At 44.9% G+C, this 25,607-nt stretch overlaps 1 protein-coding gene across 1 annotated transcript; it reads left to right on the top strand.

The window, feature by feature from the left end:
* The first annotated feature begins 5,000 nt into the window (after window positions 1–5,000).
* On the top strand, window positions 5,001–17,414 carry LOC123733157 (uncharacterized). The gene is made up of 6 exons (XM_045712523.2): window positions 5,001–5,134; window positions 5,306–5,629; window positions 5,946–6,029; window positions 12,400–12,471; window positions 16,781–16,882; window positions 17,000–17,414. Exons 1-6 carry the CDS (start codon window positions 5,095–5,097, stop codon window positions 17,278–17,280), a joined length of 903 nt encoding a protein of 300 aa, XP_045568479.1. The 5' UTR covers window positions 5,001–5,094; the 3' UTR covers window positions 17,281–17,414.
* The last annotated feature ends 8,193 nt before the right edge of the window (window positions 17,415–25,607 follow it).

Raw genomic sequence — 25,607 nt, 5'->3', positions numbered from 1 at the left:
GAGCTGAGGTCATACATTCTGGAGAGCTGAGGTCATACATTCTGGAGAGCTGAGGCAATGCATTCTGGAGAGCTGAGGTCATACATTCTGGAGAGCTGAGGTCATACATTCTGGAGAGCTGAGGTCATGCATTCTGGAGAGCTGAGGTCATACATTCTGGAGAGTTGAGGTCATGCATTCTAGAGAGCTGAGGTCATACATTCTGGAGAGGAGGTCATGCATTCTGGAGAGTTGAGGTCATGCATTCTGGAGAGCTGAGGTCATACATTCTGGAGAGGTCATGCATTCTGGAGAGCTGAGGTCATACATTCTGGAGAGCTGAGGTCATACATTCTGGAGAGCTGAGGCAATGCATTCTGGAGAGCTGAGGTCATACATTCTGGAGAGCTGAGGTCATACATTCTGGAGAGCTGAGGTCATGCATTCTGGAGAGCTGAGGTCATACATTCTGGAGAGCTGAGGTCATGCATTCTGGAGAGCTGAGGTCATGCATTCTGGAGAGCTGAGGTCATGCATTCTGGAGAGCTGAGGTCATGCATTCTGGAGAGCTGAGGTCATACATTCTGGAGAGGTCATACATTCTGGAGAGCTGAGGTCATACATTCTGGAGAGCTGAGGTCATACATTCTGGAGAGGAGGTCATACATTCTGGAGAGGAGGTCATACATTCTGGAGAGGAGGTCATACATTCTGGAGAGCTGAGGTCATACATTCTGGAGAGGAGGTCATGCATTCTGCAGAGCTGGGGTCATGCATTCTGGAGAGCTGAGGCCATACATTCTGAAGAGCTGAGGTCATACATTCTGGAGAGCTGAGGTCATACATTCTGGAGAGTAGGTCATGCATTCTGGAGAGCTGAGGTCATACATTCTGGAGAGCTGAGGTCATGCATTCTGGAGAGCTGAGGTCATACATTCTGGAGAGGTCATACATTCTGGAGAGCTGAGGTCATACATTCTGGAGAGCTGAGGTCATACATTCTGGAGAGGAGGTCATACATTCTGGAGAGGAGGTCATACATTCTGGAGAGGAGGTCATACATTCTGGAGAGCTGAGGTCATACATTCTGGAGAGGAGGTCATCCATTCTGCAGAGCTGGGGTCATGCATTCTGGAGAGCTGAGGCCATACATTCTGAAGAGCTGAGGTCATACATTCTGGAGAGCTGAGGTCATACATTCTGGAGAGTAGGTCATGCATTCTGGAGAGCTGAGGTCATACATTCTGGAGAGCTGAGATCATGCATTCTGGAGAGGAGGTCATACATTCTGTAGAGCTCAGGTCATACATTCTGGAGAGCTGAGGTCATGCATTCTGGAGAGCTGAGATCATGCATTCTGGAGAGCTGAGATCATGCATTCTGGAGAGCTGAGATCATGCATTCTGGAGAGCTGAGATCATGCACTCTGGAGAGTTGAGGTCATACATTCTGGAGAGTTGAGGTCATGCATTCTGGAGAGCTGAGGTCATACATTCTGGAGAGCTGAGGCCATACATTCTGGAGAGCTGAGGTCATACATTCTGGAGAGCAGAGGTCATGGATTCTGGAGAGCTGAGGTCATACATTCTGGAGAGCTGAGGTCATGCATTCTGGAGAGCTGAGGTCATGCATTCTGGAGAGCTGAGGTCATGCATTCTGGAGAGGTCATGCATTCTGGAGAGCTGAGGTCATACATTCTGGAGAGCTGAGGTCATACATTCTGGAGAGCTGAGGCAATGCATTATGGAGAGCTGAGGTCATACATTCTGGAGAGCTGAGGTCATACATTCTGGAGAGCTGAGGTCATGCATTCTGGAGAGCTGAGGTCATACATTCTGGAGAGGAGGTCATACATTCTGGAGAGCTGAGGTCATACATTCTGGAGAGCTGAGGTCATGCATTCTGGAGAGCTGAGGTCATACAATCTGGAGAGGAGGTCATACATTCTGGAGAGCTGACGTCATACATTCTGGAGAGCTGAGGTCATGCATTCTGGAGAGCTGAGGTCATACATTCTGGAGAGCTGAGGTCATGCATTCTGGAGAGCTGAGGTCATACATTCTGGAGAGGAGGTCATGCATTCTGCAGAGCTGGGGTCATACATTCTGGAGAGCTGAGGTCATACATTCTGGAGAGCTGAGGTCATACATTCTGGAGAGGAGGTCATGCATTCTGGAGAGCTGAGGTCATACATTCTGGAGAGCTGAGGTCATGCATTCTGGAGAGGAGTTCATACATTCTGTAGAGCTCAGGTCATACATTCTGGAGAGCTGAGGTCATGCATTCTGGAGAGCTGAGGTCATGCATTCTGGAGCGCTGAGGTCATACATTCTGGAGAGCTGAGGGCATGCATTCTGGAGAGCTGAGGTCATGCATTCTGGAGAGCTGAGGTCATACATTCTGGAGCTGAGGTCATACATTCTGGAGAGCTGAGGTCATACATTCTGGAGAGCTGAGGTCATACATTCTGGATTGCTGAGGTCAAACATTCTGGAGAGCTGAGGTCATACATTCTGGAGAGCTGAGGTCATACATTCTGGAGAGGAGGTCATGCATTCTGGAGAGCTGAGGTCATACATTCTGGAGAGGAGGTCATGCATTCTGGAGAGGTCATGCATTCTGGAGAGCTGAGGTCATACATTCTGGAGAGCTGAGGTCATACATTCTGGAGAGCTGAGGCCATGCATTCTGGAGAGCTGAGGCCATGCATTCTGGAGAGCTGAGGTCATACATTCTGGAGAGCTGAGGTCATGCATTCTGGAGAGCTGAGGTCATACATTCTGGAGAGCTGAGGTCATGCATTCTAGAGAGCTGAGGTCATACATTCTGGAGAGGAGGTCATGCATTCTGGAGAGTTGAGGTCATGCATTCTGGAGAGCTGAGGTCATACATTCTGGAGAGCTGAGGTCATTCATTCTGGAGAGCTGAGGTCATGCATTCTGGAGAGCTGAGGTCATACATTCTGAAGAGCTGAGGTCATGCATTCTGGAGAGCTGAGGTCATGCATTCTGGATAGCTGAGGTCATACATTCTGGTGAGGAGGTCATACATTCTGGAGAGCTGAGGTCATACATTCTGGAGAGCAAAGGTCATACATTCTGGAGAGCTAAGGTCATACATTCTGGAGAGGAGGTCATACATTCTGGAGAGCTGACGTCATACATTCTGGAGAGCTGAGGTTATACATTCTGGAGAGCTGAGGTCATGCATTCTGGAGAGCTGAGGTCATACATTCTGGAGAGCTGAGGTCATACATTCTTGAGAGGAGGTCATGCATTCTGGAGAGCTGAGGTCATTCATTCTGGAGAGCTGAGGTCATACATTCTGGAGAGCTGAGGTCATACATTCTGGAGAGCTGAGGTCATACATTCTGGAGAGCTGAGGTCATTCACATTCTGGAGAGCTGAGGTCATACATTCTGGAGAGCTGAGGTCATACATTCTGGAGAGCTGAGGTCATACATTCTTGAGAGGAGGTCATGCATTCTGGAGAGCTGAGGTCATTCATTCTGGAGAGCTGAGGTCATACATTCTGTAGAGCTGAGGTCATACATTCTGGAGAGCTGAGGTCATACATTCTGGAGAGCTGAGGTCATTCACATTCTGGAGAGCTGAGGTCATACATTCTGGAGAGCTGAGGTCATACATTCTGGAGAGCTGAGGTCATACATTCTGGAGAGCTGAGGTCATGCATTCTGGAGAGCTGAGGTCATACATTCTGGAGAGCTGAGGTCATACATTCTGGAGAGCTGAGGTCATACATTCTGGAGAGCTGAGTTCATACATTCTGGAGAGCTGAGTTCATACATTCTGGAGAGCTGAGGTCATTCATTCTGGAGAGTTGATGTCATACATTCTGGAGAGCTGATGTCATACATTCTGGAGAGCTGAGGTCATGCATTTTGGACAGCTGAGGTCATGCATTCTGGAGAAAGACGCCCATATCTTCACCACACACCCCACCCCTTCTTCTTGTCTCAACATTTTAATGATACTCACGACACATTATCTTCACACATTTGAGGTGCTTTCACTGACAGCCACAACTCAATAATCAACGAGGCCTATTGCCACACGTGCTGCCCAAACTGCTGGCTTCCCAAATAGGCTATTATTTTAAAAGTAGCTAATGATCCTTTGTGGCTAAGTCAAGCTCTCTGGTAAAGTATCTTGAATGATTTTATTTAGACAGGAGTAATTAAATCATTTTGGCAAAACATACATTTACTTTAGGGGAAGCCAGCATCTAATCATCTAATCAGCATCTAATCCGCCAACTTTGCTTCCTAATTCACAAGTGGTTGAAACCGGAGATCAGTATATAATGACAAGATGCTCATGTCTCCGACCTAACAATGGGAGTTGTTGTCCCAATGGCGGGAATGCAGGCGACAAGGGTTACATATTTTGCCCATAGAAATGCATGTCTAATTCTGGATAGATTCTGAAGAGAGTGAACACTCCTGCTTCGCCTCTTCCTCTCTAATGAAACTCTCTCACCAGAGGCAGCATCCTAGTGAGTGAAACGGTGCCCCTCTTTCTTACTAAATGTAGCCCATGTATCTGAATCTGTCTGGCCAAAAATACTGAATTCTGTTGGTCCAGACAGCATCAGATACATGGTCTACACATACTGAGACAGAGGGGAGCTGTTTCACACGCTAGGATGCATTATCTGAGATTGATGTGTCTTTCTATCGGCGAATGTCTCAGTCAAATTAATGATCAATATTTCAATATTTAATTTGGACGGGCAAGGAGGTATGGTAGGGCGGGCCAAGCCCCTAGGGTCCACCAGTAATGCCGGCCCTGGATTTGAGAGAGAGAGAGAGAGAGAGAGAGAGAGAGAGAGAGAGAGAGAGAGAGAGAGAGAGAGAGAGAGAGAGAGAGAGAGAGAGAGAGAGAGAGAGAGAGAGAGAGAGAGAGAGAGAGATGAGGAAGTAGTGCTCATCATTGTACACATGCTGAAAGAGGTTGGACAGAGAGAGATAAAGAGGAAGCTGAACAGTCACCCGGAAGAACAATAGAACACTGAAACTGGAGCGAGAGAAAGAAAAAGAGCGAAAGAGAGAGAAGAAGGGGGACAAAGTGGGAGAGATAGTTGGGGTAGAGCAGCATGGAGAAAGTCTTCATCACCACGGTTATCCTTCTGTTAGGTGAGTTCACTCAGTTGTATTACAGTTTTATTACATACTGTAGGTACTCTAGTGTATGTTTGATGTATTCATGATAATAAATAGTGTGTAACAGTACAGTTAGAAAGATGAAGTGTTGGGGTGTCAGGTTTTAATATGAACTGGACTCTTTCTAATATTTTCACGTGACAGCTCTGTGTCCAGCTGAGTCAGAGGGTTTGGAGGTGACTGGACTTGTTGGAGGACAGGTGGAAATCAAATGCTCACATAAATTCGCAAAGGGTAACAAAAAATACTTCTGCAAGGACACCTGCACTCATTCAGATATTCTGGTTCAAACTGAGGACAGCAAGAAATATATTAAGACAGGGAGATACAGTATAGATGACAGAGGAGATGGAGACTTTACTGTTACCATCAACAACCTGAAGATGTCAGACTCTGGGACCTACAAATGTGGAGTGGACAGATTCTTCATAGACACTTCCCAGAAAGTGCTTCTCAGAGTTTTAGACGGTATGTGTTTCATGTTGTTGTATTTACAGAGGAAATTAATTTCACCATTTTGTTTCTCTTCAGTACTAGAAGTCTATTGTCTTTAGTATTACACACATTAATAATAGCATTAGTACTGAAGAGAAACTGTAATATTCAGTATTAGTATCATTTTTATTAAGGAGCATTTACTCTGAATCACACTGTGGCTATTACACACATCACTTCCTGTTCAGCTGTTACTACAAACATCACTTCCTGCTCAGCTTCCCTGTTCTAACAATACAGTCTTATATCAGTCTTACACAGAAGAAAACATTTATATTTTTCTTTTCAGCTCCGCCTATTCAGCCTGACATCACTAGGACCAGTCCCCACCCCCCTGTCATAGTCAGCAGGACAACGGTAGTCATAACAACAGGTAACCTCTAAACTAGTGTTACTCATTTCTGGTCCTGGGGACCCCAAGGGGTGCACATTTTATATTCTTACCCTAGCACTACACACCTGATTCCACTAATCAACTCATCATCAAACCTTTGATTAGTAGAATCAGGTGTGTAATAATGAGGCTAAAGCTAAATGATCCTCAGGACCAGGATAAAGATACACTGCTGTAGACACATAGATTGAGACAGTACATCTGTCACAAGTGCTGTCTTCAAATTCTCTGTCATATAGGAGCCAAGGCGCAGCGTGCCGGTAATTCCACATCTTTATTGAAGGAAACCGAAACCAAAACAATAAACAGGTATGCAGCAAGAAACGTAACGCACTGTGCCGTACACACACAGAAATAACAATAACCCACAAACACAGGTGGGGAACAGGCTGCCTAGGTATGATTCCTAATCAGAGACAACGATAGACAGCTGCCTCTGATTAGGAACCATACTCGGCCCAAACCAAAGAAATACAAAAACAACATAGACATACAACACATAGAATGCCCACCCCATGTCACACCCTGACCTAACGAAACAGAGAAAAACGACTCTCTCAGGTCAGGGAGTGACAACATCTGCATTCTAAGCTGCCCAGCATCCAGATATCAGGGTACACAGTACATTCGAAAAGTATTCAGACCCCTTGACTTATCCATATGTTACGTTACAGCCTTATTCTAAAATGGGACCGACCGGCTCGACTCTGACTTATGTAGCAAAATTTGATTTTACATTGGATAAAAGTAAAGAATCAGAGCTAGAACATTGTATATCATACACTACACTATCATACACTACAGCTGAGGAACAATGGTAAAGTAAATCTGCTTTGAAAGTTGATAAACTTTTGAGAAAATGGCCTTTGAATGTTTTGGTACGAACTGGAGAGCTCTTCTTTGTCTACACCCATTCAACATCGTTCACACCCTCTTAAGCTTTAGCCCTACCCATCTCTTTAAGGGTTGATCCTAGCGTTCTGTCCTAACAACAGCAGTCAAGCACCCAAGCTAACTGGCTAACGTTGGCTAGCTTGCTAGGTACCCTCCAGACACAAATGAGAGAACAGCTCACTCTGACCATTTTACTCGGCCTAGCAGAGCTGGTAAAGGCTGTTTTTATGTTATCCTGTTACGGCTAGACGTTCCGCTAGCGGCGGACAACATCCGGTGAAATTGCAGAGCGCGAAATTCAAATTAAATTATTTGAAATATTTAACTTTCATAAAATCACAAGTGCAGTACATCAAAATAAAGCATAACTTCTTGTTAATCCAGCCGCCGTGTTAGATTTCAAAAAGGCTTTACGGCGAAAGTAAACCATGCGATTATCTGAGGACAGCGCCCCATCATACAAATGCATAACAAACATATTTTAACCAGGGAGGTGCGACACGAAAGTCAGAAATAACGATATAATTTACCTTTGAATTTAACTTACCTTTGAAGATCTTCTTCTGTTGGCACTCCAAAATGTCCCAGAAACATCACAAATGGTCCTTTTGTTCGAAAATTCCTTTTTTATATCCCCAAAATGTCCATTTATTTGGCACGTTTGATTCAGAAATACACCGGTTCCAACTCACCCAACATGACTTCAAATTATCTAATAAGTTCCCTGTAAACTTGGTCCAAACATTTCAAAAAACTTTCCTAATCCAACCTTAGGTATTCTAAAATGTAAATAATCAATACAATTTAAGACGGAATATACTGTGTTCAATAGCGGATAAAAACTACGTGTAGCGAGCTCCAGGTCGTGCGCAAAACACAATAGAGTCCACTTGGCTTCACACTGACATTGAACAGCCCTACTTCTTCATTTCTCAAAAGAAAAACAACCAATTTATAAAGACTGTTGACATCTAGTGGAAGCCATAGGAACTGCAACCAGGTGCCTCATAAATATAGTTTCCCAGAGAAAACTAATTGAAAACTGTAACGTGCGTTGTATAGAGGGGACTAAGGCGCGGCGTGTTGAGTGCTCATGATATTCTTTAATGAAAACTAAACACTTTTACAAAGAAACAAAAACGACAGCAAACAGTTCCGTCAGGCAACAGCAACAAAACGGAAAACAACTACCCACAAAAAAACAGGAAGAAAAACCCCTACTTAAATATGATCTCCAATCAGAGACAACGAGGACCAGCTGCCTCCAATTGGAGATCAACCCCCAAAACAACAACATAGAAATAGAAAACCTAGAACTTAAACATAGAAATAGAAAACATAGAAAAACACAAAACACCCCCTGTCACGCCCTGACCTACTCTACCATAGAAAATAACCTCTTACTATGTTCAGGACGTGACAGAAAACACACAGTGACCTCAAATATTTTATTTTTCCTGGATGGTTTGTCCTCGGGGTTTCGCCTGCCAAATAAGTTCTGTTATACTCACAGACATGATTTGAACAGTTTTAGAGACTTTAGAGTGTTTTCCATCCAAATCTACCAATTATATGCATATCCTAGCTTCTTGGCCTGAGTAGCAGGCAGTTTACTTTGGGCACAGTTTTCATCCGGACGTGAAAATAGTGCCCCCTAGCCCAAAGAGGTTATCAAGAGCGTTGGTGACTGCAACTGTGCTGCTGGCAACAATTTACTTTTGGTAAGACATGTAGCTAGCTAGCTAAACAATGAACCATAATCCCAACTCATGACGTTACCACCCTGCATGAATCTGAAGGTAGCAAACCAACCAGGTTCAATGTTAGCTAGCTAACATTAGGCTATAGCAAAGCAAATGGTTCTGAGATACGAATAACATTACTACACAGATCATACACGTAACATTAGCTAGCTGACCTAACAACAGCAGTCAAGCACCCAAGCTAACTGGCTAACGTTGGATAGATTGCTAGCTACCTTTCAGACACAAATGAGAGAACAGCGCCACTCTGACCATTTTACTCGGCCAATTGAAATGGGTACTTGGATAGGGGAGTCTTTTGTTAAGACATGTCGGAAGCTAGCTAAACAATGAACCATAATCCCAACTCATGATGTTACTACCCTGCATGAATCTGCAGGTAGCTAACCAACCAGGTTTTATGTTAGCTAGCTAATATTAGCCTACAACTAGCATAGCAAATGGCTCTGAGATATAAATAATATTACTACACAGATCATACACGTAATGTTAGCTAGCGAGCCAGCCAGCTAACATTAGCTAGCTAGCTAACAGTACACTTTAACTTGAAATTAAAAAAACTTTCTGCCAAAATTAGAAACGTGCAATATCTGAAAATGTTGCTAGCTAGACTATCTTACCCGTATTCTTGGATGGACGCTTCTCCCTCTCTCACTGATGCCATATTTGCCCTTAGTTTGAAGATGTAATCCGGAGACAGGTGTTTCTCCATTTCTTTAGCTGTCATACTCCAATTCCACTTGTTTCAAAACTCGGTCCTCCAGAAAGTGGACTGCAACACTTAGGCAGATCTACAACGCAATATATACAGTCGGAAGTTTACATACACTTAGGTTGGAGTCATTAAAACTCGTTTTTCAACCACTCCACAAATTTCTTGTCGATTAGGACATCTACTTTGTGCATGACACAAGTAACTTTTCTAACAATTGTTTACAGACAGATTATTTCACTTATAATTTACTGTATCACAACTCCAGTCGGTCAGAAGTTTACATACACTAAGTTGACTGTGCCTAAACAGCATCATTTGAGTCAATTGGAAGTTTTCCTGTGGATGTATTTCAAGGCCTACCTTCAAACTCAGTGCCTCTTTGCTTGACATCATGGGAAAATAAAAAGAAATCAGCCAAGACCTCAGAAAAAATTGTAGACCTCCACATGTCTGGTTCATCCTTGGGAGCAATTTACGCTGAAACGCGTCTGGTTCTGTTTTTCCTGCTGAGGGGTGCCCTATACCTGCGCCCAGAGGGGAGTCGTTCACAGTCCAGGTACAGGGGGTGGCTTGGGTCTAAAATGATTTTGTGAGCCTTACGGAGAGCCCTAACCTTAAACATCTCATCCAGAACTGTCTGTTGGACTCCCAGTACCTTGGGGAGAGCCCTGACCTTAAAGATCTCATCCAGAACTGTCTGTTGGACTCCCAGTACCTTGGGGAGAGCCCTGACCTTAAAGATCTCATCCAGGCCTGTCTGTTGGACTCCCAGTACCTTGGGGAGAGCCCTGACCTTAAAGATCTCATCCAGGCCTGACTGTTTGACTCCAAGTACCTTGCTTGCTGTGGTAATAATCCTTCTCAGCATATTTCTCTGGCTGACAGTGGCATTGCCAAACCAACAAACAATACAAAAAGTTAAAATACTCTCAATAAAATATTTGTAAAACAGAGTCAACATAGTACAGTCTACATTAAAGGATCCCAGCTTTTTGAGAAAGTACAGTCTCTGTTGACTCTTTTTGTGGATCAGGTTTGTACATTTACTCCACTGAAGCTTACTGTCCAAGAGGACACCCTGATATTTGTATTCCTCTACAATCTCTATGTTCTGACCTCTGATAGATGTTGCAGAGGTAGGTGTTGTACGCTTCCTGAAGTCTATGCACATCTCTTTGGTCTTGTTGGTATTGAGGACCAAGTGTGATTCCTCACACCACTCTACAAAGTAATCTAGGACCGGGCCATGATGTTCCTCGTCATCATGCAACAGGCTGATCAAGGCAGTGTCATCAGCGAACTTAACGAGGTGTCTGTCAGGATGGGAACTAGTACAACTACTAGTGTACAAGATGTACAGGAGTGGGGACAAAACACATCCCTGAGGAGAGCCTGTATTGGTGGTGGAGTGGGGACAAAACACATCCCTGAGGAGAGCCTGTGTTGGTGGTGGAGTGGGGACAAAACACATCCCTGAGGAGAGCCTGTATTGGTGGTGGAGTGGGGACAAAACACATCCCTGAGGAGAGCCTGTGTTGGTGGTGGAGTGGGGACAAAACACATCCCTGAGGAGAGCCTGTGTTGGTGGTGGAGTGGGGACAAAACACATCCCTGAGGAGAGCCTGTGTTGGTGGTGGAGTGGGGACAAAACACATCCCTGAGGAGAGCCTGTGTTGGTGGTGGAGTGGGGACAAAACACATCGCTGAGGAGAGCCTGTGTTGGTGGTGGAGTGGGGACAAAACACATCCCTGAGGAGAGCCTGTGTTGGTGGTGGAGTGGGGACAAAACACATCCCTGAGGAGAGCCTGTCTTGGTGGTGGAGTGGGGACAAAACACATCCCCGAGGAGAGCCTGTGTTGGTGGTGGAGTGGGGACAAAACACATCCCTGAGGAGAGCCTGTGTCGGTGGTGGAGTGGGGACAAAACACATCCCTGAGGAGAGCCTGTGTTGGTGGTGGAGTGGGGACAAAACACATCCCTGAGGAGAGCCTGTCTTGGTATTGCGTAAATCCGACACGTGGGGACCTATTTTCACTCGCTGTGAGCGTTGGCTCAGGAAGTCCAACAGCCACAAAACCAGCCCCCCATCTAAGGAGAAGTCCCGAATGAGTCTCTGTGCCAGAATGTAAGGCTGGATTGTGTTGAAGGCAGAAGAAAAGTCAGCAGACAGAACCCTGACATGGGATTTGGCACCCTCTAGATGTCTATAGACCATGTTAAGGAGGGTAAGAATGGCATCATCAACTCCTCTGCTAGGCTGATAGGCAAACTGAAATGGGTCGAGAAGCTTCTGGGTGACACTGAGAATATGACTTTTCGCATTTCATTACTAAGGATGTCAAGGCAACAGGGCTGTAGTCATTCAGCACAGAGGGATTAGATGCTTTAGGAATTTGTATAATTATTGAGTTTATCCACAATACTGGCACGTGTTGCTGGTTGAGCGAGGATTGGAAAAATGTCTGTTAAAACACCAGCCAGTTGTTCAGTGCTTTAACACATGTCCACTTGTTTTGTCTGGGCCTGGGGTTTTGTATGTGTTACATCCCCTGAACAAGTTTAAAACATCAAACTGTTAAGCAACAACTCTCTCAAACATCTGTAATGATGCTTCCATTTGTCTTTGACTTGACTTGGGACTTGTCTGTCTTGACTTGAGACTTACTTGTGAAACAATGACTTGGTCCCACCTCTACTAATTGTAATGCTGTCCCGGGGCTCTGTGGGGTCTGTTTGTGTTTGTGAACAGAGCCCCAGGACCAGCTTGCTAAGGGGACTCTTCTCCTGGTTCATCTCTCTGTAGGGGATGGCTTTGTTATGGAAGGTTTGGGAATCGCTTCCTTTTAGGTGGTTGTAGAATTGAACTGCTCTTTTCAGGATTTTGATAATGAGAGGGTATCGGCCTAATTCCACTCTGCTCCTCTCTCGCTCTCTCTCTCTCTCTCTCTCTCTCTCTCTCTCTCTCTCATGATTCAGAGAAAGCGGTGAGCGGAAAATCATTAACAACAGCAACCCCAACAGAAGCAATGACACCCGATTCAGCCGCTAGTAAGAAACCTGTGTGTGTGTGTGTTACTAGTGTGTTAGTGTGTGTACTCCAGGTGTGCTGGTGTATATCAGGACAGGTCTGGGGATGGTGGTGTGTGTGTTACTAGTGTGTTAGTGTGTGTTCTCCAGGTGTGCTTGTGTATATCGGGACAGGTCTGGGGATGGTGGTGTGTGTGTTACTAGTGTGTTAGTGTGTGTTCTCCAGGTGTGCTGGTGTATATCGGGACATGTCTGGGGATGGTGGTGTGTGTGTTACTAGTGTGTTAGTGTGTGTTCTCCAGGTGTGCTGGTGTATATCAGGGCAGGTCTGGGGATGGTGGTGTGTGTGTTACTAGTGTGTTAGTGTGTGTACTCCAGGTGTGCTGGTGTATATCAGGGCAGGTCTGGGGATGGTGGTGTGTGTGTTACTAGTGTCTTACTGTGTTCTCCAGGTGTGCTGGTGTATATCAGGGCAGGTCTGGGGATGGTGGTGTGTGTGTTACTAGTGTGTTAGTGTGTGTTCTCCAGGTGTGCTGGTGTATATCAGGGCAGGTCTGGGGATGGTGGTGTGTGTGTTACTAGTGTGTTACTGTGTGTTCTCCAGGTGTGCTGGTGTATATCAGGGCAGGTCTGGGGATGGTGGTGTGTGTGTTACTAGTGTGTTAGTGTGTGTACTCCAGGTGTGCTGGTGTATATCAGGACAGGTCTGGGGATGGTGGTGTGTGTGTTACTAGTGTGTTACTGTGTGTTCTCCAGGTGTGCTGGTGTATATCAGGGCAGGTCTGGGGATGGTGGTGTGTGTGTTACTAGTGTGTTACTGTGTGTTCTCCAGGTGTGCTGGTGTATATCAGGACAGGTCTGGGGATGGTGGTGTGTGTGTTACTAGTGTGTTAGTGTGTGTTCTCCAGGTGTGCTGGTGTATATCAGGGCAGGTCTGGGGATGGTGGTGTGTGTGTTACTAGTGTGTTACTGTGTGTTCTCCAGGTGTGCTGGTGTATATCAGGGCAGGTCTGGGGATGGTGGTGTGTGTGTTACTAGTGTGTTACTGTGTGTACTCCAGGTGTGCTGGTGTATATCGGGACAGGTCTGGGGATGGTGGTGTGTGTGTTACTAGTGTGTTAGTGTGTGTACTCCAGGTGTGCTGGTGTATATCAGGGCAGGTCTGGGGATGGTGGTGTGTGTGTTACTAGTGTGTTACTGTGTGTTCTCCAGGTGTGCTGGTGTATATCAGGGCAGGTCTGGGGATGGTGGTGTGTGTGTTACTAGTGTGTTACTGTGTGTTCTCCAGGTGTGCTGGTGTATATCAGGGCAGGTCTGGGGATGGTGGTGTGTGTGTTACTAGTGTGTTAGTGTGTGTTCTCCAGGTGTGCTGGTGTATATCAGGGCAGGTCTGGGGATGGTGGTGTGTGTGTTACTAGTGTGTTACTGTGTGTTCTCCAGGTGTGCTGGTGTATATCAGGGCAGGTCTGGGGATGGTGGTGTGTGTGTTACTAGTGTGTTACTGTGTGTTCTCCAGGTGTGCTGGTGTATATCAGGGCAGGTCTGGGGATGGTGGTGTGTGTGTTACTAGTGTGTTACTGTGTGTTCTCCAGGTGTGCTGGTGTATATCAGGGCAGGTCTGGGGATGGTGGTGTGTGTGTTACTAGTGTGTTAGTGTGTGTTCTCCAGGTGTGCTGGTGTATATCAGGACAGGTCTGGGGATGGTGGTGTGTGTGTTACTAGTGTGTTACTGTGTGTTCTCCAGGTGTGCTGGTGTATATCTGGGCAGGTCTGGGGATGGTGGTGTGTGTGTTACTAGTGTGTTACTGTGTGTTCTCCAGGTGTGCTGGTGTATATCAGGGCAGGTCTGGGGATGGTGGTGTGTGTGTTACTAGTGTGTTACTGTGTGTTCTCCAGGTGTGCTGGTGTATATCAGGGCAGGTCTGGGGATGGTGGTGTGTGTGTTACTAGTGTGTTAGTGTGTGTACTCCAGGTGTGCTGGTGTATATCAGGGCAGGTCTGGGGATGGTGGTGTGTGTGTTACTAGTGTGTTACTGTGTGTTCTCCAGGTGTGCTGGTGTATATCAGGGCAGGTCTGGGGATGGTGGTGTGTGTGTTACTAGTGTGTTACTGTGTGTTCTCCAGGTGTGCTGGTGTATATCGGGACAGGTCTGGGGATGGTGGTGTGTGTGTTACTAGTGTGTTAGTGTGTGTTCTCCAGGTGTGCTGGTGTATATCAGGGCAGGTCTGGGGATGGTGGTGTGTGTGTTACTAGTGTGTTACTGTGTGTTCTCCAGGTGTGCTGGTGTATATCGGGACAGGTCTGGGGATGGTGGTGTGTGTGTTACTAGTGTGTTACTGTGTGTTCTCCAGGTGTGCTGGTGTATATCGGGACATGTCTGGGGATGGTGGTGTGTGTGTTACTAGTGTGTTACTGTGTGTTCTCCAGGTGTGCTGGTGTATATCGGGACATGTCTGGGGATGGTGGTGTGTGTGTTACTAGTGTGTTACTGTGTGTTCTCCAGGTGTGCTGGTGTATATCGGGACATGTCTGGGGATGGTGGTGTGTGTGTTACTAGTGTGTTACTGTGTGTTCTCCAGGTGTGCTGGTGTATATCGGGACATGTCTGGGGATGGTGGTGTGTGTGTTACTAGTGTGTTACTGTGTGTTCTCCAGGTGTGCTGGTGTATATCGGGACATGTCTGGGGATGGTGGTGTGTGTGTGTTACTAGTGTGTTACTGTGTGTTCTCCAGGTGTGCTGGTGTATATCGGGACAGGTCTGGGGATGGTGGTGTGTGTGTTACTAGTGTGTTACTGTGTGTTCTCCAGGTGTGCTGGTGTATATCGGGACATGTCTGGGGATGGTGGTGTGTGTGTTACTAGTGTGTTACTGTGTGTTCTCCAGGTGTGCTGGTGTATATCGGGACAGGTCTGGGGATGGTGGTGTGTGTGTTACTAGTGTGTTAGTGTGTGTTCTCCAGGTGTGCTGGTGTATATCAGGGCAGGTCTGGGGATGGTGGTGTGTGTGTTACTAGTGTGTTACTGTGTGTACTCCAGGTGTGCTGGTGTATATCAGGGCAGGTCTGGGGCTGGTGGTGTGTGTGTTACTAGTGTGTTAGTGTGTGTTCTCCAGGTGTGCTGGTGTATATCAGGGCAGGTCTGGGGATGGTGGTGTGTGTGTTACTAGTGTGTTACTGTGTGTTCTCCAGGTGTGCTGGTGTATATCAGGGCAGGTCTGGGGATGGTGGTGTGTGTGTTACTAGTGTGTTAGTGTGTGTTCTCCAGGTGTGCTGGTGTATATCAGGACAGGTCTGGGGATGGTGGTGTGTGTGTTACTAGTGTGTTACTGTGTGTTCTCCAGGTGTGCTGGTGTATATCAGGACAGGTCTGGGGATGGTGGTGTGTGTGTTACTAGTGTGTTACTGTGTGTTCTCCAGGTGTGCTGGTGTATATCAGGGCAGGTCTGGGGATGGTGGTGTGTGTGTTACTAGTGTGTTACTGTGTGTTCTCCAGGTGTGCTGGTGTATATCAGGGCAGGTCTGGGGATGGTGGTGTGTGTGTTACTAGTGTGTTACTGTGTGTTCTCCAGGTGTGCTGGTGTATATCAGGGCAGGTCTGGGGATGGTGGTGTGTGTGTTACTAGTGTGTTACTGTGTGTTCTCCAGGTGTGCTGGTGTATATCAGGGCAGGTCTGGGGATGGTGGTGTGTGTGTTACTAGTGTGTTACTGTGTGTTCTCCAGGTGTGCTGGTGTATATCAGGGCAGGTCTGGGGATGGTGGTGTGTGTGTTACTAGTGTGTTACTGTGTGTTCTCCAGGTGTGCTGGTGTATATCAGGGCAGGTCTGGGGATGGTGGTGTGTGTGTTACTAGTGTGTTAGTGTGTGTACTCCAGGTGTGCTGGTGTATATCAGGGCAGGTCTGGGGATGGTGGTGTGTGTGTTACTAGTGTGTGTGTGTGTGTTCTCCAGGTGTGCTGGTGTATATCAGGGCAGGTCTGGGGATGGTGGTGTGTGTGTTACTAGTGTGTTACTGTGTGTACTCCAGGTGTGCTGGTGTATATCAGGGCAGGTCTGGGGATGGTGGTGTGTGTGTTACTAGTGTGTTACTGTGTGTTCTCCAGGTGTGCTGGTGTATATCGGGACAGGTCTGGGGATGGTGGTGTGTGTGTTACTAGTGTGTTACTGTGTGTTCTCCAGGTGTGCTGGTGTATATCAGGGCAGGTCTGGGGATGGTGGTGTGTGTGTTACTAGTGTGTTACTGTGTGTTCTCCAGGTGTGCTGGTGTATATCAGGGCAGGTCTGGGGATGGTGGTGTGTGTGTTACTAGTGTGTTAGTGTGTGTTCTCCAGGTGTGCTGGTGTATATCGGGACAGGTCTGGGGATGGTGGTGTGTGTGTTGGTCCTCGTTCTCCTCATATTCATCAGACAAAGGAACAGAACAAAAATAACTGGTGAGACACACACACACACACACACACACACACACACACACACACACACACACACACACACACACACACACACACACGGATTACATATATATAACATGTCGTCTTAACAATCCTCAGAATCTGATAACTCCAAAAGGACTGCCTTCCAACCCATATACTCCACACCAACCAATCAGAACATAGATACAGCCTGTGACATCACCACATCAACCATTTCTTGTCCAGATGACATCTACTCCAACATTGATCCGTCTGCAGAGGTTCCAGACACTGTGAGCTATGCTACTGTCAACTTCCCCAGAGATCCAGCCTACCTCCATTATGCTACTGTCAACTTCCCCAGAGATCTAGCCTGTCTCCACTATGAAACTGTCAACTTCACCAGAGATCCAGCCTGACTCCACTATGCTACTGTCAACTTCCCCAGAGATCCAGCCTGTCTCCACAATGCTACTGTCAACTTCCCCAGAGATCCAGCCTGTCTCCACTATGCTACTGTCAACTTCCCCAGAGATCCAGCCTGTCTCCACAATGCTACTGTCAACTTCCCCAGAGATCCAGCCTGTCTCCACTATGCTACTGTCACATTCCCAGAGATCCAGCCTGTCTCCACTATGCTACTATCAACTTCCCCAGAGATCCAGCATGAATTCACGTTTTCATGTCATTTATTCATTCATTTGTGTTTTTAATTAATTCATTTATTTGATCAATCATTTGTTAATTAGTTCATTCATTCATTCATTCTTTTATTGTTTTGTTTCTTCGTTAATTCATGTTTTATTCTTATTTTTGTATAATTATTTTGATAATTCGTTCTTCAGTTTGTTCATTCGTTCTTTAGTTTGTTTGTCGGTCCGTCGGTACGTCCGTTCATTCATTCATTCTCTCATTGTTTCTACTGTGAATGTAAAACTGGCTTGAACAAAAAGAGACAGTTTGTAGCTTTTATAAACCTTTGATTATTCAGTGTTTCTTACTCCACTTGATGGGAAATTAGCCTATTTGTATTTATCAATAAAGCACCAATATATTTCTATGTGTTTGATACGTTCCATTCTAGCCATTACTATAAGTAGTCCTCCCCTCACCAGCCTCCACTGCTGCTGTCAGTAAACTCAGTACCTGTCTCATCAGCATGTACCACTGTCACTAGACACACAGAGATGAGATGGAGGGATAGATGGAGGGATAGTGCCCTCCAGTGGTAGAATAACTCTGTTTCTCTCCTCCGTAGACAGCTTCCAGTCTGCATGAGAGCGTATGAATGTGTTTATGTGTTATAAGAGAGGCGCCTCTCTCTCTCCCTCTCTCCCTTCCTCCCTCCCTCTCAATACTGTGTGATGTAGGAACAAAGATGTGATTGGTTAAGAATGAAGAGGGAGGGGCTGTCAAAAATAACATGTGGCAGGAGGGTTTGAACTAGTACAGAGAGAGAGAGAGATGTAGAAATAGGGAAGTACATAGTTCTATGGGTGCAAAGAGTGAGTGAGATAGAGAGAGAGTACATGAAGTACATTAAGTTTGTATTTAAGTTCCTATAAGTAGAGAGAGAACAGAGAGAGTTGTAGACTTGGACACACAGCATTATATCAGGACCTATAGACACCTGGACCAACCTGGAGAGAACACAGCATTATATCAGGACCTATAGACACCTGGACCAACCTGGAGAGAACACAGCATTATATCAGGACCTATAGACACCTGGACCAACCTGGAGAGAACACAGCATTATATCAGGACCTATAGACACCTGGACCAACCTGGAGAGAACACAGTATTATATCAGGACCTATAGACACCTGGACCAACCTGGAGAGAACACAGCATTATATCAGGACCTATAGACACCTGGACCAACCTGGAGAGAACACAGCATTATATCAGGACCTATAGACACCTGGACCAACCTGGAGAGAACACAGCATTATATCAGGACCTATAGACACCTGGACCAACCTGGAGAGAACACAGCATTACATCAGGACCTATAGACACCTGGACCAACCTGGAGAGAAGAACAGTATTATATCAGGACCTATAGACACCTGGACCAACCTGGAGAGAACACAGCATTATATCAGGACCTATAGACACCTGGACCAACCTGGAGAGAACACAGCATTATATCAGGACCTATAGACACCTGGACCAACCTGGAGAGAACACAGCATTATATCAGGACCTATAGACACCTGGACCAACCTGGAGAGAACACAGCATTATATCAGGACCTATAGACACCTGGACCAACCTGGAGAGAACACAGCATTATATCAGGACCTATAGACACCTGGACCAACCTGGAGAGAACACAGTATTATATATGAAGCTATAGACACCTGGACCAACCTGGAGAGAACACAGTATTATATCAGGACCTATAGACACCTGGACCAACCTGGAGAGAACACAGCATTATATCAGGACCTATAGACACCTGGACCAACCTGGAGAGAACACAGCATTATATCAGGACCTATAGTCACCTGGACCAACCTGGAGAGAACACAGCATTATATCAGGACCTATAGACACCTGGACCAACCTGGAGAGAACACAGCATTATATCAGGACCTATAGACACCTGGACCAACCTGGAGAGAACACAGCATTATATCAGGACCTATAGACACCTGGACCAACCTGGAGAGAACACAGCATTATATCAGGACCTATAGACACCTGGACCAACCTGGAGAGAACACAGTATTATATCAGGACCTATAGACACCTGGACCAACCTGGAGAGAACACAGCATTATATCAGGACCTATAGACACCTGGACCAACCTGGAGAGAACACAGTATTATATCAGGACCTATAGACACCTGGACCAACCTGGAGAGAACACAGCATTATATCAGGACCTATAGACACCTGGACCAACCTGGAGAGAACACAGCATTATATCAGGACCTATAGACACCTGGACCAACCTGGAGAGAACACAGCATTATATCAGGACCTATAGACACCTGGACCAACCTGGAGAGAACACAACATTATATCAGGACCTATAGACACCTGGACCAACCTGGAGAGAACACAGTATTATATCAGGACCTGTAGACACCTGGACCAACCTGGAGAGAACACAGTATTATATCAGGACCTATAGACACCTGGACCAACCTGGAGAGAACACAGCATTATATCAGGACCTATAGACACCTGGACCAACCTGGAGAGAACACAGTATTATATCAGGACCTATAGACACCTGGACCAACCTGGAGAGAACACAGCATTATATCAGGACCTATAGACACCTGGACCAACCTGGAGAGAACACAGCATTATATCAGGACCTATAGACACCTGGACCAACCTGGAGAGAACACAGCATTATATCAGGACCTATAGACACCTGGACCAACCTGGAGAGAACACAGCATTATATCAGGACCTATAGACACCTGGACCAACCTGGAGAGAACACAGCATTATATCAGGTCCTATAGACACCTGGACCAACCTGGAGAGAACACAGCATTATATCAGGACCTATAGACACCTGGACCAACCTGGAGAGAACACAGTATTATATCAGGACCTATAGACACCTGGACCAACCTGGAGAGAACACAGCATTATATCAGGACCTATAGACACCTGGACCAACCTGGAGAGAACACAGCATTATATCAGGACCTATAGACACCTGGACCAACCTGGAGAGAACACAGCATTATATCAGGACCTATAGACACCTGGACCAACCTGGAGAGAACACAGCATTATATCAGGACCTATAGACACCTTGACCAACCTGGAGAGAACACAGCATTATATCAGGTCCTATAGACACCTGGACCAACCTGGAGAGAACACAGCATTATATCAGGACCTATAGACACCTGGACCAACCTGGAGAGAACACAGTATTATATCAGGACCTATAGACACCTGGACCAACCTGGAGAGAACACAACATTATATCAGGACCGATAGACACCTGGACCAACCTGGAGAGAACACAGCATTATATCAGGACCTATAGACACCTGGACCAACCTGGAGAGAACACAACATTATATCAGGACCGATAGACACCTGGACCAACCTGGAGAGAACACAGCATTATATCAGGACCTATAGACACCTGGACCAACCTGGAGAGAACACAGCATTATATCAGGACCTATAGACACCTGGACCAACCTGGAGAGAACACAGCATTATATCAGTACCTATAGACACCTGGACTAACCTGGAGAGAACACAGCATTATATCAGGACCTATAGACACCTGGACCAACCTGGAGAGAACACAGCATTATATCAGGACCTATAGACACCTGGACCAACCTGGAGAGAACACAGCATTATATCAGGACCTATAGACACCTGGACCAACCTGGAGAGAACACAGCATTATATCAGGACCTATAGACACCTGGACCAACCTGGAGAGAACACAGCATTATATCAGGACCTATAGACACCTGGACCAACCTGGAGAGAACACAGCATTATATCAGGACCTATAGACACCTGGACCAACCTAGAGAGAACACAACATTATATCAGGACCTATAGACACCTGGACCAACCTGGAGAGAACACAGTATTATATCAGGACCTATAGACACCTGGACCAACCTGGAGAGAACACAGTATTATATCAGGACCTATAGAGACCTAGACCAACCTGGAGAGAACACAGTATTATATCAGGACCTATAGACACTAAACCAAGAGGAATATAAAATATATTTTCTCTGTTCTGATTGACAGGTTGTTTGAGCTCCTTCAAAGTGACAGGATACTCTGGAGGAACTGTCATCCTCTACTGTAAATATTCACATCATCATGACAACAATCAAAATATTTCACTGATGGCAACAGCAAGGATCAAATCAAAACTGGATTGAAGAACACCTGGGTACACAGTGGTAGATTCTCTCTGAATGACAACACTGGAGAAAACTACTTCAAGGTGATCATCAGACAACTGACCAGAAAAGATGAAGGGACCTACTGGTGTGGAGTGGACAAACCTACTATACCTGACAGTTATACCAAGGTAGAGCTGGATGTGAAGAAGGGTGAGAGACTTTTACTTTAACCTTATAAAATGAATTTAGCTACATATGTTCTTACATGATCAGTACCACTAGTCAATGAAGTCAGTCTATAGTATTAGACTAAGGTTGTGATGTGTGTTTCTATTGACAGATGACTGCTGTGAGAAGTCAGTCTATAGTATTAGACTAAGGTTGTGTTGTGTGTTTCTATTGACAGATGACTGCTGTGAGAAGTCAGTCTATAGTATTAGACTAAGGTTGTGTTGTGTGTTTCTATTGACAGATGACTGCTGTGAGAAGTCAGTCTATAGTATTAGACTAAGGTTGTGTTGTGTGTTTCTATTGACAGATGACTGCTGTGAGAAGTCAGTCTATAGTATTAGACTAAGGTTGTGATGTGTGTTTCTATTGACAGATGACTGCTGTGAGAAGTCAGTCTATAGTATTAGACTAAGGTTGTGTTGTGTGTTTCTATTGACAGATGACTGCTGTGAGAAGTCAGTCTATAGTATTAGACTAAGGTTGTGTTGTGTGTTTCTATTGACAGATGACTGCTGTGAGAAGTCAGTCTATAGTATTAGACTAAGGTTGTGATGTGTGTTTCTATTGACAGATGACTGCTGTGAGAAGTCAGTCTATAGTATTAGACTAAGGTTGTGTTGTGTGTTTCTATTGACGAGAGAGAGAGAGAGGAGAGAGAGAGAGAGATATATTGTGAGCTTTAGTAACTCTACCTATATGTACATATTACCTCAACACCCGTGCTCCTGCACATTGACTCTGTACCGGAACCCCCTTTATATAGCCCCGCTATTGTTATTTTAATGAGGTCTTTAATTATTTGTTATTTTTATCTCTCACTTTTGTTTAGGTATTTTCTTAAAACGGCATTGTTGGTTAAGGGTTTGTAAGTAAGCATTTCACGGTAAAGTCTACACTTGTTGTATTCAGCGCATGTTACAAATAGCATTTGATTTGATTAGATAAAGGAGAACTAACACACGACAACAGGAACAAGAGGAAACTTCCTGTCTTTACATCTGTCTGTCTAGAGAGGAAAGTTACAACATTTACATTTTACATTTACGTCATTTAGCAGACGCTCTTATCCAGAGCGATTTACAAATTGAATCATTCCCTGTATCCATCTCTCTATATCCCTCCCTCCCTCCCTCCCTCCCTCCCTCCCTCCCTCCCCTCCCTCCCTCCCTCCCTCCCTCCCTCCCTCCCTCCCTCCCTCCCTCCCTCCCTCCCTATGACTCTCTACCTCCATCTCTCTCTCTCTCCCTCCTCATCTCTCCATCTCTCACTTCTCATCTCTCCATCTCTCCATCTCTCACCTCTCCATCTCTCACTCCTCATCTCTCCATCTCTCACCTCTCCATCTCTCACCTCTCCATCTCTCACCTCTCCATCTCTCCATCTCTCACCTCTCCATCTCTCCATCTCTCACTCCTCATCTCTCCATCTCTCCATCTCCTCACCATAAACAATTTTCCACTTTGTCAATTGTTTTCAGTGGCACCCACCACCACTATCACGAAAACAAAATCTACAGCCCCACCCACAACCACCTTCCAGTCACAATCTTCACCATCATCATCATCACCAGCATCATCATCACCAGCATCATCACACAACGGATCTGGTAAATAAACTTTTACAAATTGAAATGGTTAGTGGTAGACATGTCTGTATGTAGTGTTATGATATGAGGGTAGGTTAGTGTTATGATATGAGGGTAGGTTAGTGGTAGACATGTCTGTATGTAGTGTTATGATATGAGGGTAGGTTAGTGGTAGACATGTCTGTATGTAGTGTTATGATATGAGGGTAGGTTAGTGTTATGATATGAGGGTAGGTTAGTGGTAGACATGTCTGTATGTAGTGTTATGATATGAGGGTAGGTTAGTGCTAGACATGTCTGTATGTCGTGTTATGATATGAGGGTAGGTTAGTGTTAGACATATGTAGTGTTATGATATGTAGTGATATGATATGATATGTAGTGTTATGTATGTAGTGTTATGATATGAGGGTAGGTTAGGTTAGTGGTAGACATGTCTGTATGTAGTGTTACGATATGAGGGTAGGTTAGTGTTAGACATGTCTGTATGTAATGTTATGATATGAGGGTAGGTTAGTGTAAGACATGTCTGTATGTAGTGTTATGATATGAGGGTAGGTTAGTGTTATGATATGAGGGTAGGTTAGTGTTAGACATATCTGTATGTAGTGTTGTGATATGAGGGTAGATTAGTGTTATGATATGAGGGTAGGTTAGTGGTAGACATGTCTGTATGTAGTGTTATGATATGAGGGTAGGTTAGTGTTATGATATGAGGTAGGTTAGTGTTAGACATGTCTGTATGTAGTGTTATGATATGAGGGTAGGTTAGTGTTAGACATGTCTGTATGTAGTGTTATGATATGAGGGTAGGTTAGTGGTAGACATGTCTGTATGTAGTGTTATGATATGAGGGTAGGTTAGTGTTATGATATGAGGGTAGGTTAGTGTTATGATATGAGGGTAGGTTAGTGTTATGATATGAGGGTAGGTTAGTGGTAGACATGTCTGTATGTAGTGTTATGATATGAGGGTAGGTTAGTGTTATGATATGAGGGTAGGTTAGTGGTAGACATGTCTGTATGTAGTGTTATGATATGAGGGTAGGTTAGTGTTATGATATGAGGGTAGGTTAGTGGTAGACATGTCTGTATGTAGTGTTATGATATGAGGGTAGGTTAGTGTTATGATATGAGGGTAGGTTAGTGTTATGATATGAGGGTAGGTTAGTGGTAGACATGTCTGTATGTAGTGTTATGATATGAGGGTAGGTTAGTGTTATGATATGAGGGTAGGTTAGTGTTAGACATGTCTGTATGTAGTGTTATGATATGAGGGTAGGTTAGTGGTAGACATGTCTGTATGTAGTGTTATGATATGAGGGTAGGTTAGTGTTATGATATGAGGGTAGGTTAGTGGTAGACATGTCTGTATGTAGTGTTATGATATGAGGGTAGGTTAGTGGTAGACATGTCTGTATGTAGTGTTATGATATGAGGGTAGGTTAGTGGTAGACATGTGTCGTGTCTTTGGCTATGCCGGATTAAGTGATATGACATGCTAACTTATAAAATGATTTCTCTGTAATTAATATTACCTGATTAAGCTAATCATGTAAATGTAATTAACTAGAAAGTCGGGGCACCACGGAAGAACGTTTATAGAGCCGTTATCTTCCGAATAAACTCTTAAAATACTTTGTAATATTTTACATCGATAGCAGTCAATATTAACCCTTGTTTTATTTTCAGTCTCATAATGAAAGTTGTAAATTCTTGGTTATCTTCACGAACCCTGGCTAACAAGTTGAATCAGCAATACAAAATTGGGTTTAATTATTTATTTACTAAATACCTAACTAATCACACAGAATTACAAATACACAGAATACAATGATGTCATACAGAAAACGTCCCTGGTGGACGGAACCTGTATGAAAGCTGGTTACACAAAGGAAAGGGGATTGGGCTTGAATGAAAGAGCGGGAAGATTTAGGAACACAGAAACAGCAGCTATGCTATCGTAAATACATTATCTTATGCATTCTAAATTACCGCCCATTTGGAAAAGGAAAATGCTATAAATATTTACTCTGAGCTGCGCTTCGGTAGATTGGTCGTAGAT

The sequence above is a fragment of the Salmo salar genome, chromosome 12, assembly GCF_965601325.2.
Source record: "Salmo salar chromosome 12, fSalSal1, whole genome shotgun sequence".
Taxonomy (NCBI): domain Eukaryota; kingdom Metazoa; phylum Chordata; class Actinopteri; order Salmoniformes; family Salmonidae; genus Salmo; species Salmo salar.
The sequence above is the reverse complement of the archived record's forward strand: the minus strand, read 5'-3'. Positions and strand labels throughout refer to the sequence as shown.

Coding starts and splice junctions, on each gene's coding strand:
- LOC123733157 (XM_045712523.2), top strand. CDS start 5,095: ATGGAGAAAGTCTTCATCACCACGGTTATCCTTCTGTTAG. Junction 5,135..5,305: donor CACGGTTATCCTTCTGTTAG/GTGAGTTCACTC, acceptor TTCACGTGACAG/CTCTGTGTCCAGCTGAGTCA. Junction 6,030..12,399: donor AACGGTAGTCATAACAACAG/GTAACCTCTAAA, acceptor CTCATGATTCAG/AGAAAGCGGTGAGCGGAAAA.